Source organism: Rhineura floridana, chromosome 5 (assembly GCF_030035675.1).
Source record: "Rhineura floridana isolate rRhiFlo1 chromosome 5, rRhiFlo1.hap2, whole genome shotgun sequence".
In the NCBI taxonomy this organism is placed as follows: Eukaryota; Metazoa; Chordata; class Lepidosauria; order Squamata; family Rhineuridae; genus Rhineura; species Rhineura floridana.
In genome coordinates this window covers 59,370,255-59,389,037 of record NC_084484.1, presented here as the reverse complement: position 1 = coordinate 59,389,037, position 18,783 = coordinate 59,370,255, and the positions used below count along the sequence as shown (strand labels likewise).

At 40.7% G+C, this 18,783-nt stretch overlaps 2 protein-coding genes across 3 annotated transcripts in view; one reads left to right on the top strand and one right to left on the bottom strand.

Annotated features, from left to right (window-relative positions):
* Positions 1-314: 314 nt before the first annotated feature.
* Positions 315-9,635, bottom strand: TXNDC9 (thioredoxin domain containing 9). 2 transcript variants are annotated; one of them, XM_061626870.1, is made up of 5 exons: positions 9,222-9,635; positions 5,896-6,104; positions 3,604-3,722; positions 2,485-2,739; positions 315-1,965 (listed from the first exon to the last, which is right to left on the bottom strand). In XM_061626870.1, the coding sequence occupies exons 2-5, from the start codon at positions 6,070-6,072 to the stop codon at positions 1,848-1,850; spliced, it is 669 nt and encodes a 222-aa protein (XP_061482854.1). In that variant the 5' UTR covers positions 6,073-6,104; positions 9,222-9,635; the 3' UTR covers positions 315-1,847. The 2 variants fall into 2 exon arrangements, with proteins under 2 accessions (XP_061482854.1, XP_061482855.1); XM_061626871.1 differs by lacking the exon at positions 9,222-9,635 and adding an exon at positions 9,045-9,205.
* Positions 9,636-10,994: 1,359 nt separating this feature from the next.
* Positions 10,995-18,783, top strand: part of EIF5B (eukaryotic translation initiation factor 5B) — a 41,639-nt gene continuing 33,850 nt past the window's right edge. Inside the window, exon 1 of the mRNA XM_061626869.1 lies at positions 10,995-11,214. Within this exon, the coding sequence (XP_061482853.1) occupies positions 11,180-11,214 (35 nt within the window). The 5' untranslated portion in view covers positions 10,995-11,179. The remainder of the gene's footprint in view (positions 11,215-18,783) is intronic.

Sequence of the window (18,783 nt, the reverse complement as noted above, 5' to 3'; positions counted from 1 at the left end):
TGCTTTTCTTTGGATGTGGTGGTGTCCCAGACCTGTCAGATGTAATGCAGGGTTCATAAGGAAATTACTGTGTGTCCTTACTTGCTCCTTCAGAAGGTCATCACTATCCATATTTCAAAAACCGGGGGTGGATAAATATTGCACTGAGCCTTTCTATTCCAAATGACAAGGGGGAAATCCAACACAGTAGCTTGATGAATTTAGACACACATTACTCCTTCTTGCAGTGTACCACAGCACAAAAAGCTTAGCATTGCTACCCTAAGGAATAAAGCAGATTGAGCAAAAAAATGGTTATCTCCAGACACAAGTACTTGAGCATTAGAAGTCAAATAATTTTATTTTCATTTACATGAATGTAAAAAAAATCAACTTAGTTAAGAGAATATTGCTGACCTACTTTGCAAAAGAGTCAGATGGATTTTGTATCTCCTATGGCAGATAGTATCCAGAATTTGCTGGGACACAGCCTCTGCCTACCAACTATGTCTATCAAACACCACACCAAAGCCCTTTCTCCTTTTTTCTTGCCTTCGAATCATTTTTTAGCTGCTTCCCTCTCATTACCCCACCCTCTATCCCCAAAGCCCACCTTTTTGGAATCTTCATAATAGACTTAAATGCTCCCTTCTGGAAGTAGCTTGCACATGGCTTCCGTCTCCCAGTACAGAGAAGCAAACAGGTTGGGACACAATTGTACATTTCATTGAGCCAAGGAGAAGATATGACTGTTTATGGCAGATATTTACTAGGCCCAATCACCCCTCATCTTGGCAGTTTCCTCATCTCCTCTCAAAAGGAAAAACAGGGAGAAGGAAGCTACTGAACAGAGACATTTGCACACAATAATGAATAATTCAACACTGCTGCCTTCATGTTGATTCAATGGCGTGCTGCAGCTTGCTCATGCCCCTCTGACAGGAGAAAGACTTTTTTTGAATGGGTTGGCTCTATATTTGCTTCAATCAGAGATTCATACAGATGGCTCTTTTATTTCCTAAATCAATGGGAGCTTGATCTCTCTCCCCCTCCCCAAAGTGGAGACATACTTCAACAATTTGGCAACCATGGACATTTATGAGCACAAAGGAGAAGATCATTCACCTACCTATAAACTAGACTGTCAGATTCCCAAGAGACCTTTATTATTTCAAGAGATTCTTTTGGAAAATATGCTTATTACTGAAGAACAGCAGTGCAAGAAATTGTATTAAACTGCATTCGTATCAAGAGAAAAAGCAAATACCAATATGCACCTTGAATTGTTTTATCTAGCCTGCACTCCAAGTCACGGAATTATATTAAATAATCCTGCAAGCAAGGTATGTTTCAGCGTAATTTTACCATGTTCTATTTTAGCTTTAACATGCTGTGTATGCAATTGGTAGATTTAGTTCTTTTAAAGAGAGGCTAAGATGTTTCATAATATGCAGTGCAATGTAGTTAGGTTACACCATACTCATGGCACTATCAGAAAACAATGGTTTTTATAATGTGCTCTTTCTGGAATAGTTTTATAACAATCCTTGACAGATGTCCTTCATTAATATTTCAATGACAAATGGTACAAAGTGCTAATAATGTAGTTTAAAGGGACTAGTTTTAAAACTAACAAAATCCTATGTCATCTCTCACGTGACAGTTCAAAAGGGCTCAGATTTTTTTTGCCTAGCAATGACCTGAGAGGAAAAATAATATTTGATTTCTTTTCATGAGTTGTATAAAACTGTTTAGAAAATGAGCATTACATGGAAATGTTCTGAAAACAAACAGCTTTATAAAAACGATTCTATAAATGTATCAAGCTTAAAAGAAAAGATGGTTTATAAACATTTGTATTGTGACACCTAGTCATCGTCGGAATCCAAGTCATATTTCTTTCCTCTAATTGCCTTTTTATCCAGCTTTGTGAAAGTGGTTCCAAACTTCTTTTGACTCTGGAAAGGAGGGTCCATTAAGTTGCCACTAAAAGGGAAAAACAAACTTTAAATAGTGTATGTGAAAACTTCATTGAGGCAACAGATGCACTTTATAGGATAAGTCTTGCAAAACAAGAGGCCAACCTAAGTCATTATCTTGCAGCATCATTACCTGAAGCAAAACAACAGCTCTCTCACTGTTATAGCAGAAGGAATGTTTTCTGCTTCCTGAATCCTCCACGAGTACATCTTTACTATGGATACGGTCATTCTTTGTGAATTCAAAGGTGTAATCTACCATATTAAGTATCCAGGAATATCCTTCCGAACTTCTTGCTGTTTCTCAAATTAGGAAAGGAAAGCAGCTGCAGCTCCTTCAGAAGTTCCAACAAACTGAGCAGTGTGCAAAGAAGCTTTTCCCAGCAAAATAACTAACCAATATTCAATGTTTAGCATTAGTTTTTATTGCCTTGCCAGAAAGATTCCCTTCTTGATCTTCTGTGCTTTTAGTACCTTTAATAATATTGCACCAGATGCATTTTTTGTACCAAAAAAAGTTATTTACCTGTAGTTGATTATATCTGCACAACCTAATCGCCATTCTAAGGTCTCTGTGGTGAAGTCATCTGTGTTACCAAGATCAGTAAACCCAACCACATAATCCTGTGTTTTGCCATCTTTTACAAGTGCTAGCGTGGGAATTACTTTGATGCGAAGTCTCTCACACAGAAATGGAGATTTTTCAGCGTTTAACTTGACAAACTTTGTCTCAATGTGCTTTTTTGCCAGTACTGATAAGTGCTTGTCTAATATTAAGCATCTGAGGAACAAACAAAATGCATTACAATGATGAAATATAGATGCTGAACTTCAAATAAATATTTGCTCATGACATTTGTATTTCATTTGTCAGTAAATATGTTTTCCCACCAAAGGTAGCATACAAATACTGTCAGAATATAAATTATCAAAAGTTTAATTCAAAATGTCATTTTACTAAGTTTTCCATCCTCTTTGCCCTTGATGCTAGGAAATGGACACAGTAAAAAAAAGTGGATATGAGGGACAATGTTGCCTGTAAAGCCTTTTAGCAGCCATGTCAAGGCTATGAACAACATTTCAGGTATTAATCTGCCCACCCAACTGTACTGGAGATATGACGTTAATGACAATGCTGCACTTGGTGTTGCATTCTTAGTTTGTACTGAAATAACTAAGAGCATGGCAGAAGCCTTATGTACTTACTAGGAAGGAAGTACAAATGAGCAGTAGGACTTGCTTCTGAATTAACATGTTTAAGTCTGTACTGTTAAGCGTATCTAATTGCAGGGTTGCAAACTGTTCGACTACAACTCCCATCAGTCCTGACCATTGGCTATGATGGCTGAGGCTGATGGGAGTTGTAATCCAAAACAAGAAACAAGACAACAGTCCTTGCTATCCAGGACACTATAAGCATGCTATGTTCTTATTAAGGAAAGATTCAGTGGCACACAGGGCTTTTTTCATTCGCATAGGTGACAACAGATGGATGAGGAATGACAACAGAAGGTACACTAGGATCAAAGAACTAGTTTCAGTACTTAAAAAGGTGAAATGTCTAAACTCATCCCTGTGATTTCAGTAGCTGATTTATTTTGACAAGGATTGTTGTACTACAGAGGCCACAAATACTTTATTATACCTGAAATTTGTATCTCTGTAAAAGTGGCAGATGACTTTTTTGCTCCCTTTCACTTCTTCAAAGAAATCTCTTTCACTGGGGATTTCCTTGTATTCCCCATGCCCTTTTGAAAGCCATTCCTGTTTATAAGGATACAAAATACAAGCATGAAACATCTAGGGTTTTTTATTATTTTTTAAGAGGTAAAACATCCCGAGATGTTATATAACATCAGGAATATTTATAATTCTACCACACCTAAGGTTATTCTGCAATTCCTAAACCTGAAACTTCAATTTCATTCTCAAAACAATGTTTTAGCTCTTATGGTGTATATTACCTAATCAAGGCGAATGAGTGCAAATGTTAGAAAACTTTAAACATCAGCTTGTTTGCCAATTTAATACATCTGTAGATAAAAGAATAGTAATATTAACATTTATTATTAAATCAACTGTAGAGGAAGAGCAATATCCAATGTTGCACCAGATGTGATGGGTGGGAGTTTCCCTTCCCCTCCTCCCTGTTGCAGTCTTGTCCCCCCCCCCCCGGCCATCTGCTCTGGAGGGTTCCCCAACCCTCTGGAGCAGACTTGGGGGTTGAGCAGGGGAGTGGAAGAGGGAGTCATGTTCTACAAGCAGATTGGATATCATCCCAAAAATGTTTTATTATTTGGAGTAATAAATGAAGTGTGCATACTGAAAACATGTTAACATCCAATACTGACCACTACTATAAAGTAAACTTCCACTGCAATCCTATGCACATCCCCTTGGATGATGTCCCACTTTGTTCAATCAACTTTACTCTGAGAGAAATGTGAGTATGATTATAGGCTTTATTTTATCAGTTATTCACATCAGATGTGATTATGTCCCATTTTCAGACTTTTCTTATACTCATGGAGCATTTGTATACCAAACATAAAGTACTGGGATACATTTAATGTCTTTCATTTAAAGAGAGATATAAATGTTGAATTTTCAAATTTTACTAGTAATTTGGGTGTCTTGTAAACACAACCCGTGTTTACTAAATTTCAGCTTTCTGAGTGAATAAATAGCAAAAATATTTAGGGGTATACCTCACTCTCCCCCTTTTTGGGTAAGAGGTGTAGAAACGTTTCATTTTTTGACCCTTTGCAAGTAAAAAGGGCACCTTGTGTATATAAAATTCCAGCTCTGTGTCATATAAAAATTCCCTAATAATTATGATACTTCCAGTGAGTCAGTCAGTTCTAAGACAAATAAAGCTTTAGTTTTACTTATTTACAAGTAAAAGTTAAAAAGTAAAAGTTATTAAAAAGTAAGTCAAAAGTTTATTATCCTGCCAATTTTTTGAGGAATTCAAGGCTGCTGACAAGTCACAAATTAAACAATCCTGAAATTAAACTCCATGATAAAAACCAACATAATCAGAACCTAGTAATCCTAGTTCCAGGACAGCCAAGCACCTGACAAAAAACAATCAGCTGAAGGCCTTTTTGAACAGTCATTTATTTTACCAGCAGACTGTGTTTACCAGTGATGGGGCTTGATGCCCCTTGCTTGGCAAGGTATTCCACAGGGTGGGTGCCAGCACAGAGAACGCCATAATCCCAGGGTGTTATCAGCTGTTGAAACAACTGGAGCAGGGCCTCAGATGATGAATAGAGCATGTGGGGAAAAATGTATGGAAGGAACCAATCCTTAAGGTACCCTGGTCCCAAGTCTTTTAGGGCTTTAACAGTTAACACCAAACCTTGAATTGAGCTTGGAAACATGATGGCAAGTTTAAAAGCTTAGCAGGAACTGTTCAAAGCCCCAAGTATCTAGTAGCAAGTTTAGAGGCTTCAAAAAGCTGTGTACCATTAATGACAGCCATATTCTGTGCATATTTATTTAGATGCAAGTCCTATTAAGTTCAATGAGGCTTCCTCTCAAATAGATATAAATAAGGTTACAACTCAAGGTATGCCCATTCATATTTGTTCATTCCACTGAACTCTTGTTGCACACTTCAGATAAACATGCAAAGGCTGGCTGTAAGGCTACAATTTAAGGACACCTAACTGGGGACAAGCCTCACTGTTGCAGTGATATTTCCTAGTGAGTATGAGCAGGACTGGGCTGCATGAGTAGGAGGTACTTCAAATCTCTCTTCACCCTTAAGCTCACTTTGCAGCTTCAGCCAAGCTACTATTCCATCAGCTTCATCCCAATCTGCAACTAGGGAAATAGTAGTCTCTCTTATAGGGCTGTTGCCAATGTAGTGAATTTAATATAGGTAATAATAAACATTTAAAACAGTGAAACACCACCACAAGGAAGTTACTTGTTTTTGTTGCTGGGCTTTCTTCAGAGCTTCAAGCCTTCGTTGCTTTAGGAGCTCTAATTCATCATCATCCATCTGGTCCAGTTTTTTAATCTCAGCTTCAAGCTGCTCTTCTACAATCTTGGTTGTCTGAAGCATTTGAGCCTCCAGAACTTTTGAAAACATTTCAGCAGACATTTTATCCTAAATAAGTGGCAAGCACATCAAACCTGAAAAATAAAGTAGATTTTAAATCAGATCCAGAAGCATCTAATAATATTTAATTGAGATAAGTTTTAATGCACTTATATCCTAGAGATGACAATGGGACCATCAGGAAAAAAAGCAGATGCAGCGTTGCAATCAAACTGCAATCAAAACCTTTTAGTAACCTATGAAATGGTGGACATTCACAAAAGGGGAACATAAGCCCCAGTTGTTGATGATCAATCAGGTGAGCAGTTGCTGAGGAGGAGTTCACCTTGCTATCAGAGGCTTGGCCAGCAACTGTGTCTGAGTACTTTTTATTATTTGTTAGCATGACCAGCACATATTTTCGTAAAGTACAGGATGTCAGTTATCATTTTTGATATTTTGCAGCCTCAAGAAATGATTGCTGGAGTGCAATTCACACTTTGTACTCTTAGGGAACCCATTTCACATTAAAGTGTCTGCTGCAGAACACTAGCACAGACTCAGAATTCTGGAGCACATCTGGGGAATACTCTGACCTGCTGTGAACTGAAAACATGCTAAATACTCCCTTGAAATTGTGAATTAGATGGGGAAGCAGACATGATTTTGAAAGTCAGATATAAGATCAGACCTCATATACTTTAGTCTGGAAGAGTCTGCTTCCATACTCACATCTCTAAAGTGATAATTAAGACATAGTGGATTAATTGTATGATTTTAATCAGGTAATCCCTACAAATGTGCACATGAGAAAAACAATATTTCTCAACAAGAAATATAAAGTGGCTTGGATCTTGTTAAAGAAGTTAATAAAAGTAATTTTTCTACTCCTTAATTTTTTTGGATTTCAAGTCCTTCTCTATCAGTTGGCATAGGCATGAGAGAAGATCAGTACAAGGTTCTGAGAGGCTGTATATTGTGCCAGTTAGATTTTACCAAATGTATAAAGCTTCTGATCCCATGTGTTGGAAGGATTGTAGACAATTACATTTTGTGGTGGAATATGATTTTTAATGTTTCTGGAGAAAAGTCAACAAAACATACCACATCATTATCAATACTGCTTTCTTATTGTTAAATTACTATCTATAAGCACATAAAGGGTTTTTTGCCATTTTATTTGTCACACCCAAAATATACATAGCTGAACTATTGAAAGTTCTCAGGTAAGCTACAAGCAACTGGGGGTTCTTAGAAGCGTGGCTGTTGTATATGGCAAGTAACTGTTATCATGCAAAAATAAAAGGTATTGTAAATGAAGTTGGCAAAACAGTCTGATAAGAATAATTTTTGGAAGTGGGGCATCCTTTAATAAAAGAGCGATCCTATTGGGTGGGGAGGGAGGCATAATGATGGATAAATTACCAAATCTGAAGCCCTGCTATATTCATGCACACAAAGCATTAAGTACATGTTTTGAGGGTGGGACATCAATCTTCCTTTTATCTCTCCCTTTGGAGGTTTTTTTTTTTTAGAAAAAGATTTCCCCTCCTGTTAGCTCCAGTGGGTGGAGAAACACATGTACCAGGCCTGGAGCCAGCATGCCTTTCCTCCAGTTCCATGGGTGTGTTGGAGCAACAGAATCCAGGGGATCTAAAACATTTCTCATTCTGTTCCCTTTCTATTATCTCTACTATTGGAGCACTGATAGCAGTGAACAGCAGCGGTAAACCTTTCTGCTACAGCAAGGCCTCCACAATCAAGCCTCCCTCTCCACCTGCAGAGAGGAAAATTCAAACACTCTCCCAGGAAGCAGGCAGGTTCAATTATTCATGTGTAAGACATAGTGGGAAAAGAGATGGGGAAGACCTTTTCCTGCCTGGCCCAACTGGCACCTAGCTCCTTTCCTCTTGGACTCAACAGCTCAACAGAAGGAGAGGAAGAGACAGTGAGACATTTTCAGTTGGCCTGCCTGATAGTTCAGCTATCACCCACTGGTGTCAGCAACCACTCACTGCAGAAGAAGGATAAGGAGACATTAAGGCCTATGCTGCTCTCATGCTTTTAACTCATTTGTTTATTTATTATTATTATTGTTATTATATCCCGCCCTTCCAGCAGAAGCCCAGGGCAGCAAACAAAAGCACCAAAAACATTAAAACATCATAAAAACAAGCTTTAAAATGCATTAAAACAAAACATCTTCAAAAACGTTACTTAAAAAAAGCTTTCAAAACATCTAAGATTAAAAACATTTTTAAAAAGGGTTAAGAACACATTAAAAAGCAATTCCAACACAGATGCAGACTGGGATAGGTCTCAACTTAAAAGGCTTGTTGAAAGACGAAAGTCTTCAATAGGTGTCGAAAATATAACACCTGTCTAATATTTAAGGGGAGGGAATTCCACAGGTTAGGCGCCGCCACACTGTTTTTTAGTATTCCCTTTCTTAGTAGTCTTGAGTTTTTGTGTTGAAAGCGATAGATGGGATATAAATATTTTGTGAGCCCCACTATACTCCATAAAAGCATGCCTGTTTTAATTACATGCAAGATCCAAGGCAAACTAATTTAACTTTGACAATTTTACTTTGGTTTGAAGCCAATGTTGTGTTGTTGAATAATACATACTACACTGTACTGTAGAAATCTTGAATTTAAAGAGTAGGAAGTGACATTAGCCATTGTGGAAATGCATAATCTCTAGACATCTGCCTATCCAGATCTTGTAGTAGCAGCTATAATATTTATTTTACTGATTTAAAACATTTTTACCCCACTCTTGAGGCAACTAGAACTTACATAAGATCAACAACGACATCTGTTTATTATTAATTTATTGACAGTGACTTGCAGCCAGGGTCACAACCTTTTTCCCTTTAAAGATGTCTTGTGCATCTATCATCTGCTGGTTTCCCGGCCATAGAAAGGCAGCTACGGGACAAGCCTAGCCTGTTTAATATTCTGTTGGAAAAATTCAGCCTCTGTCAAAGTGGGCGGGAATGCGGCCTATCCCAACAACTCACACACACCTACCTCCAAAATAGCACGCCCTCCTAACACAAGGTAACAGAGAGCCACACAAATCTCATTCCCGGCCGGGGGAGGGGAAGGTAACCGCAGTAATCACATCCGAATGTATGTGCGTGTGAACACAAGTATTGTCCTTACACCGACAGCCACCAAGCGGCGGCAGTCCGGTCCTATACTCACTGCGGGAGAGCCAAAGGTCACTCAAGAAACGCCCCTCCGTGAACGGGAAAACTCCCCGTTGAGTCGTTGCCGCTACACTTGCTCTCAGCTCGACAAAGGATGGACTCCGTTCCGCGACCAGCCAAGCACTCACGCCCGCGTCTTAGGAATGGTGACGCATTCGAAAGATATTCTATTAGCGCAGGAATTAGTCGTCAGAGATCACCTTTATTGCGCATGCGCGACCTGTGAACTCAAGTGTGTTCGCTCGAAGTTTTTAAAAAACGTTTTAGTGAGATGCAATTTGTGGTAACGCTAGGCTACGGTGGGTCGAGATGTTTTATTGAGGAACGGCAATGTCAATTGTTACTGGGCTCAAGTACAAGCCAACGATTTCTTGACTGATTAACAGTACGTGGGCTAGAATGCAATGCACCTCAGAACCTTCTATACTAGAGTCGCTGCTACGTCAAAGCTGGGCGCCCAAGTTCCTCCCAGAAACTACAAGGCCGAGAATACTCCGCGCTTCCGGTTGGCAGCACAGCGGGCCTCTCTAGTTCAGAACGAAATTATTGCTTTCTAGGAAATGAATGTGATCGAACATAAATGGGCATTTCTCAGGAAACGTGTTTACGATTGGGTTCTTATAGTATAACTAGAATTGGCCTCCACAGTCACTTACGGACCCACTGTTAAAGACCTTACCCTGGAAGACAATCTTACTTGGCCAGGAGTGATCGCCAATGAAAATGACTCCCAGTCCCAGTAGGGTCGTGACTCGTGTGTATAGGACTCCCCTCTTATAGTGAAATCCAGTACATGTCTACTCAGGAGTAAGATCTATTGGATTCAATGGGACTTACTCCCAGGTAAGTGTGTATTGGAATGCAGCCTTAGGCACTTAGGACTAAGTCCCATTGAACCCAATGGAGCTTACTTCTGAGCAGACATGTACTGGATTGTAAGCCTTAGTCCCTTTATTGGTCTATTGGTCAATCGTACAATTGAAATACTTGTATTTGAAGTTAAACTTCTGCAGTTAAGGCTGCAGTCCTACATATCTGGGAGTAAGTCCCAGTTACCACTCAGTGGCACTTCTGACTACATACATAACTTCGGTCAGTTCTTAAATAACTGGCAAACTTAACAGTATTATAAAATACTGACTTATGTAGATGTCTGCTACTGTTAAGTTTCCTGCTTTTTAGTTATCTGAAGCTTGAAAAATGAATTCAAAATGAGACCATACAAGCAACGGAGAAAAAGGCACAATTAACGGCAAAACATCTTAGTATTAAAATACATTTTAAATAAAGGCCTCCTGTTCATGCAAGTAATTTGTACTTCACCTTGCGATCCTTTTTATTGCTAGGAGGTGAATGTCATTTTTCTTTTCTCACATCACATCCCTCCCTCTCATCAAAAACAGATATTCCAAGGCCTTTCTCGGATATGAGAAGACACATCTCTAAGCTAGGGAACATCCCCACAGTAATAAGGGTCAGAGAGCTACAGATGGAGGAAACTACGGACTCCCACCCAAGTTTCCTCCCAGTCTTTCCGCAATTTCACGTTCCTTGCTGTTCAGTATTTCTGTCTGTGCCATCCATACACAGACCGATCCAGACCGACTCAGCTGCATCATGTGCATTTGAGACAAAGGCTCAGGATTTGCTTGCTTGCTTGTTTGTTTATTAAACAAACGGGTCCCTTACCGCTGCTGTTCTCCCTCCGTCCAGAGGCGGCGACCGCATCAGCAGCAAGCAAGAAGCCCCACGTTCCGCCGAACGCAGCCGCCTCTTTCCCATGCGCTCGGATTCTATGCTTGCCGTGCGCCGGGTGGAAGCGGGGAAGCGCCTGCGCGCGTTAGCGGCTGCCTGCTGGTGGTGTCGTATTGGCCTCTCTCACCATATGTGCTGAGGCGCGTGTGGATGTGGCTGGCTGGGCCGTACGTCTGAAAGGCAGTTGTGAGCGCAGCCATGGGCAAGAAACAGAAAAACAAGAGCGAGGAGAGGTAGCCTCAGGGCTAGGGCTGGGGCTGACGGAGGGAGGAATTGGCTACCCCAGCCACGAGGAGGTTGCGGGGAGACTCTGGATTTTTTCCTCCTCTTCCTGTGCGCTGAGTCAGGCTTCCTTAAGTGACACCCCCCTTATTCCTCGACAGTATAAATTGAGTTGGCGACTCTCGGCTCCCGAGACTTTTGGAGCGCAACGAGTGACAGCCCCGGTTGTAGACTCTGCTCACTCTCCCGAGTCTTTCGGTGACTCGCCTCCTTTCCCCTCCCTGCACTCCTGGGAAGTGGAGGGTGGCGGAGGAAAGAGAGTGTCGTTCGATGCTTTCATGCTGATCTCTGTGGGCTGGTTTGCAGGCAAACGCGCTTTGGAGACCTGAGCTCCTGCGTCTGTTGGCATTTCTCATGTTGACAGTCTCTACCTAGTTCATGAAGACGCGCTGTTAGTAATAGATTTCTCACAATTGTTTTAAGGTGTGCGCGCGTCCCCTACGTATCCCCAATATGTCTTCTCGGTCGAGTTGTTTTTCTAGTTAGGAGGACCAAAGCTATTTAAATGCTTTGACGAATCTGCGAGCCGTCTCTACTGCAAAGAGGGCAAAGGCCCAGGTTTGCAAATGGTTGTTTGACTCGACTGTACTGCCTTCTGGAAGATCTGGCGTAGTGAACCATTCGTAGGCATGTTAAGCTAGATCACATAATTTCTAGTGGTCTGATCACACAGCATGTTGTCAAGGATAATCACGATTCACTCCAGAGAAATCTCAGTGGGTTTTCTTGTAGTGGCCAGGTGTTATGTAGGGCTTGGAACTTATTGTGGAACTTACTGTGAATTAAAGTATCCTATATGCACAAGCTGTTAGTCAGCTAAAGCTTTTATTGCCTTGGTTACAAAATTATGGCTGTAATTTTAAGCATGCTAAGTTTTTGGACAGGTGGTCAAAGTAAATGTCTGCAGTGTCGATATTCTGTATGGGCTTTGGACCTGAAAGCTCATGGAGCAGGTTTGTTTGGTGTGTATGTGAGTGTGATGGAAAAAGTTGAAGAAAGCTAAAATTCAGAGATAGAAAAATGTTAAATGCTTAATGTATAAAGGGAGAGTGCAATTAAACAGTACTTAAGGTTGTTTCCACTCAGCCAATTTGATGCTACAGATTCTACAGTATAGAAGAAAAATGGATGGGGATGACATTTGGAAACAACTGAAATACGAGCAATATTTGCTTGTTTATCACACCAAGAACTAAATAGTTATATATAATTTATTGTTTGAAATACTGCTGTTTGGTATGTTTGTGAAACAATGTGTAAATTCTTTAGATTTTATGTAAACAACAGCTACAAGTGAAACCCATCAACAGTATAGTGAACCACAAAGAAAGTAATAGTATTTGAACATAGAAATAATGCACAAAAGATGTTTGTGTTTCTAAAGAAAATGCTGATGAATGAAATTTTGAACAGTAATTAGCATATTGTAGTGTTAAGGATTGGGGGGAAATTATATATTGAGGTATGCTTTAGCAACAAAAGTTCTTATAATTATCATCATTATGCATACATGACTAGAACTTGGTTGGCTCTCTGGCATATTAGAGAGTTTTCACAGCACATTGTTAAACTCTGCAATTTGCTTCCGCAAGATGTAGTGATGGCTACCAACTTTGGCATCTTTAAAAGGGTATTGGATAACTTCACGGAGAATAAGGTTGTTGATGGCTTGTAGCCACTGAAAACTATATTACCTCTAGTATTTGAGGTAATATTCATCTGAATACCAGCCACTAGGGAGCACAAGTGGGAAAGGGCTATTGAGTTCATGGCTTGCTTGTGGGTTTACGATAGGCATCTGCTGGTCACTGTGTGAACAGAATGCTGCTGTGTTTACAGATAGTGTTATGGTTGTTTCCACAATTTCTTTCTGTTGCATTTGCTTAGACCAGGGGTTACCAACATTTTTGGACCACTGGGCACATTTCAAATTTTGAGAGAGTGCAGTGGGCACCAATCACAACATGGCTGCCTTGGGGGCGTGGCATAACACAAAACAGAGAGTACAGTCATTGCTGCTTCTAAACCCCCCCCCCATAACCACATGTGTACCATGGGAAATCACTCCTCCCCTCCTGCTAGGTTCCCATCCATAACTACTCTTTGTTGTATGTGATTACAGGAGGATAGGGACCATTGTTGAAAAACAGCAACTGAGGATAGAGTGAACCATCGTCTACCAACCTTTTAAACCAGTTCTGAGGTTTACGTTAACCTGCTTAAGTGGGGAAATTCACAGTGATTGGAACACTTCAGAAAATTCTTAAAATATTACTTAAATCAGCGTACCTAAAGAAACAATAGGGCTGTTGGGTCACTGGGAAATGTAAGCAAACAGGTTTGTTTGTCTTTCGAACTATATTGATATCTGTGGAGTTACACATAAGGAGTGGGCTTATAGATCTCCAGTTGTTGGGGCCTCCAGTTGTCCCATGCTGGTGGTAAGGACGGAGAAGTAAGAGCTGCTGGAGGGGGTGCGTAGGAGGGGCAGTAATAGAAGCTGTACACATATATCCAGTGAGGTTTCAGGGAGGAGGGTAGAACAATATAGTGTGAACTGATCTTTATATTGTAGGTGCTGCTTAAGTAACTATTGTGTGTAGGCTGTTTCATGGGGTCTCTGCAAGTAGAGTGTTCCTAAGACAACAATTTAGGTTTCTCCTGTATTGGTCTTAAATGGTAACTTTATATTGTTGTTTAGAGAGAGAGCCTTGAGCAGTGAAAGAATTTATATTTTTCACTGGATTTCCATAGTCTTAAAGCTGGCAAGGTACAACTCTGCAAGCAGTTATTGATTGTGGCCTGGTTTAAAGCTGATGCCAGGTGGTTTAGCTCCCCATCTCTCCAGGCAGAGATCATCCATCAGGGCGGCCAAGTTGGTTTTAGTGTCAAAATTGGGCTTGGAATCTATTTAAAATGCGCCTAGAATCCAAGTGACATTGGAATTTCACAGTCACTACTTCAAATACCTTGCCCGAAACAGGTTGTTTGTGACTGGTTGGTCATTATTATAATTCTCCAGGTACAGAGAGGTTTTATTGAGTGTTCACATCTGCCTCCTTCAAGGCTGCTGGGACTACTCTTTCTTTGTAAAAAGGTATTAATCATCCCTTCCACCTAGCCAGTCAGTTTCCCCTTGCTAGATATTATCAGTGAAAAGGGGCAAGGATCAAGCATGCAAATGGTTTGCTGCATGCCTCCTAGGACTCTGTCTGCATCCTCAGGCTGCAACAAATGAAATCCATCCCACAAAACTGGACCAGATAGTTATCTGAACACATTCGCTGACTGATCTGACCCAGCTGTAGCATCAAAGTCATAGCAGATTTGAGTGATTTTATCCTAGAAGGATTTTGCAAACATGTCACACTGGGCCTTCAAGCATTCTTATATTAAACTATGCTGTTAAGAAGAGAGTAGATACTGTACCAGTCCCCCCCAAAGCTCTGCTAGATGATGCTGTGAGGATCCAATGGTGGCAGAGAGGTACTGTTTCTTTGCTGCCACCAAGTAGGCCCAATAGAGAGAGCCGCCAGGCCTGGAGCCCTGCTCAGATGGGTGGCAGCGAGGTCAGGGGCTCCTCAGTGACCCAGGACTGTATCTTGCCCTGCAGCTGGGCCCCAAGGCAAGTGGTGGAAATTCTGCAGCTAGACCAGCACGAGCAAAGGGTGGCTTTGCGGGTCTGCCTCGCTGGCACTGGCCTGGAACTCCAACTGTACGTTCGCTATCTTTGGGTTATGGCAGCCTTGGTGAAATCACCCTTTGTTGCTCCAGATGTAATGGGTCCAGCAGGTTCAGATGCCAGGAGAAGCTGACAATGATGGATCAGCTGCCACCTTCATTTCCAGATGAGACTGACCTGGAGGCTTTCAGTTCTACAACCCTGCTTTGGCTATACTGTCCAATGTGTGGGAAACAAATGAAGGTGCATTGAAGAGCAATTATGTAATTATGGCAACTACTCAAGGATTCCACAGAGTGACTATAGGGCTTTGACAGGATCATCAGCTGAAAACTCTCTGGGGGCTTCAATTAGTTCCTTAGATTCTACTCACCTGGGCAGAATGTCTTAATAGATCACCCACCACCACCACCCGGGTGCAGAGAGGAATAGCCACTATAAGTCTAAACCTCTACAGGAAATGGTCTCACCCACTATCAGGCTATTATTCTCTTATCCTGTCACAAATACCAGATTCAGAGTTTGATTCACTGCATATGTAGGACAGTTGACATTTTGATACGATAATGGTGACCATGAAGTCCTGAGCCACGCTGATGAGGCAGCCCCAGCATGGATGTTGAGGTCACCCAGGACAATCATCCAAGGGGTCATCAACACCAGGTACAAGACCACCTACGATAGGGAAACTGTTGGGCAGTGGGTAGACCAGGTGAGCTTAAACCTTTGGCCCTCCCGATGTTTCTGAACTGCAACTCCCATTAGCTTCTGCAAGCCAGGGATTATGGGAGTTGTAGTTCAGCAACATCTGGAGGGTTAAAGTTTTCCCACACCTGAGATAGACCGTACACTGATAGAAAACCCCCAACGTTAGAATCCCAGGGATCTGCTAACTGGGAATATACAACTCTGATATGATAATGTTGCATGTGCGCATACAGAACCCAGTTTAAGTGTGAAGTGTATGAAATCCTGCTTGGGTAAGTTTTTTTAAAAAACAACAACACATACATGGCATCCCATTTAAACAAAGTCTATTTATCTGCCAAACATGAGAGAATTAGCTGAATGAAATGTTTTTGTTGTTGATCATTGGCAAGTGTATAGTAAACCAACACAACAGGTTTCAGGATGTTGCATCAGAAAAGGAATTTTCCCATAAATGTGATTCTTCGCACTTTCCCTGGTTTTTATAAAATATAGTTATAAAACAGTAAATAAATGTATTCTTTAGTTTATATACTTTTATTTTTTAAAAACATTGATTTAATTTGTTTTGCCAAAAGTTGAAACTTTCATACTAGTTATATTCTCTGTACAGCACAGCAGTCTTGTGAAAGAGACTTGTTCAGGACAAATGCTTTACCCTAAAAGGGCCCTCCCAGTTTTCTGACTCAATAGCTTGCAATAGCATAGAATCTTATAAGTAGGAGAGCGAGCAGCTCTTCACATTCCGGTTGGTAGAGGTAGGTGTGTCTGTTTCTTTGCTTTCCTTGAAATACTTTGAATGATGCAGTGCAGTGCTATCTATGCGGTTCTTAAAATTTAATTCTGATTACTTTTAATTATATTACTATAGACTTAGTTACAGTAAATGTGGTCAGTCAGTATTATATTGTGAAGGTGTTGAAATAGTTGCTTAACAAAATATTTCATTTAAGAATGTGGTAATTTCTGTTAAAATTATGTTTTGTTTAAATTCCCCTTTTCTGCAACTTGTTTATGCAGTAGTAGCAGCTGTTTGATAGTACAGTTACTCTCCTATAGTTTCATAAACAGTTGAAATTACTGTCTGAATCTAGTTGAACTTTTTTTAATGAAACAAAACAAAACTTGGGGTATAATATCTAGGGTTTCCCTTTGCTCAGTTTCAAGCCAAAAGTTTTCTCAGTCAAACTATGGCTACTGCTGCATTGAGAGATGAATTTAATTGTAGTTGACTAAAATTTAGAGGATTGGGATATAGTACATTGTCATGCATCATCTCAGTATCTTCTATTATCCTGCACCAGGAAGACTGCCTGTGCACTTTTGTTAGAATGCTGGTGTTCCTAGTTTCATTCCATTTTTGAAAAAGAAAGTTTGTTGGCCCTTGATTGGCATAGACTTTTTTCTTAAGAAGCAAAAACAGCTGTTCAACCTTTTGTCATCTTTCAAACTTTTTAATTTTCTGCACTCAAAGTTTTCCATGTTTGAAGGAAACGACTCCAATTATTTCATATACTTGAAATAGAGAATATCTGTCAACTGTAGCTTGATACCTAAAACTTAAGGAAAATGATTTGTCTATTGCATTCATTTCATGCCAATAAAACAGGCAAATAATGTAATGTTCTTTGACTTGTTGATGCATACATTCTGATTTCCTCAATGCTCAATAAGTTACCCATCCATGCCCTTAACCAGAGATGGGGAACTGGATCTGGTCTCTTTTCTGTCCCATCACTGGGGGCCAAAAGGGAGTTTGTATGCATCACCAGTCTAATGGAGAATTTTTATATATCTGCATAAACATAGATATTAGGTATATGCTTGTTGCGAGGCAGCCAACTCAGAAGGGACAGGAAGGGGGGAGGCATGAGTTTCAGGCACCTCCGCAGCCAGAAGAAGCAGAGTTGGGGATTGTTGTGTCTGAGCAGGATCGAGCGGGAGGGGGGCAGCCTGCTCTCCAGCCAGTTCCCACGAGTAACACCCTTTCTGAGGAGCCGAGCGCACCGCCCCCAGTTGATGTAGAGGACTTGTCGGGGGAAGCTTCAGAGTCAGTGCCAGCTCCTCCTTTCCCAAGAAGTTCCCAGGAGGAATCCAGTGTGGCACCGCCCCCTGACCTCGAGCCTGTTGCTCGAGAGCAGGTGTCTTCAGATGAGCTGTTGGATGCGCCTCCCATCTCCTTGTTCTCGTCGCCACGAGAAAGGGACAGGGCAAAGACAGGAATTACGAAGGAGTCAGAGATTACGTTTGAAAACATTTCCTATATAAGCCCGCCGCCTCCAGTGGGGGGTCGTTGAGTCAACTTCCTTCACACGCTGCAGAGCATGTCTAAAGTATAGTTAGGGACTTTAGTGAGTTAGCATAGGGTTTCCTATGAAGCGTAATGCTTTTGATGTATCCATTACTCTAATAAAACGAGATTTACTTGCACACACACTCCAGCCTCATTCTTTCGGCTCTGGACGGGACAATGCTTAACACTTTAAGACGATCACACGGAATAAAGCAACAGGCTCACAGGTCTGTGAGACCCTTAAGATTCAGTGTTCACCATCTTTAGAGGGGCAAGTGAAGTTCAGTCTGAACTTCTGAACTCCTGAAATGAAGTGAACAGGCCTGTGTGTGATTAACTTTTGATTAAGTATATTGTTTATGAGCAAGTCAGCATGTAGTAAAGAATTAACAAGTGCTAGATGTGCGAACTAGGCTTGTTCCAATGATAAAGATGGAAGGTTATAGTTAGCATTATGGGGAATTCATATGTATTCCTATTCTCAAATGTTTCCAATACAGATATATATATATATATATATATATATATATATATATATATATAAGGTAGAAGAGATATTCTAAGAACTATAGGAATTAGGAAAATCGTAAAGAAGCAACAGGTATGTACTGCCTTGAACTTTCAACAACCCTGACTTGAGCAGTCACAGGTCCTTATATGATTAACATTTGATGAATAGTCATATTGGTTAAGGGAGTAGACAACAAATGGACTGGGCAAGCCTGACCTATCAGGAGCAATGGTAACATTATGGGCTGGGTATGCATGGTAAAGCAATTTCAATATTATAAGGTCCTGTTTGGGAGTATTAGGCCCCAAAACATCAATCAATGGGGA

Coding starts and splice junctions, on each gene's coding strand:
- TXNDC9 (XM_061626870.1), bottom strand. CDS start 6,072: ATGTCTGCTGAAATGTTTTCAAAAGTTCTGGAGGCTCAAATGCTTCAG. Junction 3,723..5,895: donor AAGCCCAGCAACAAAAACAA/GTAACTTCCTTG, acceptor CCTTATAAACAG/GAATGGCTTTCAAAAGGGCA. Junction 2,740..3,603: donor TACAGAGATACAAATTTCAG/GTATAATAAAGT, acceptor TTTGTTCCTCAG/ATGCTTAATATTAGACAAGC.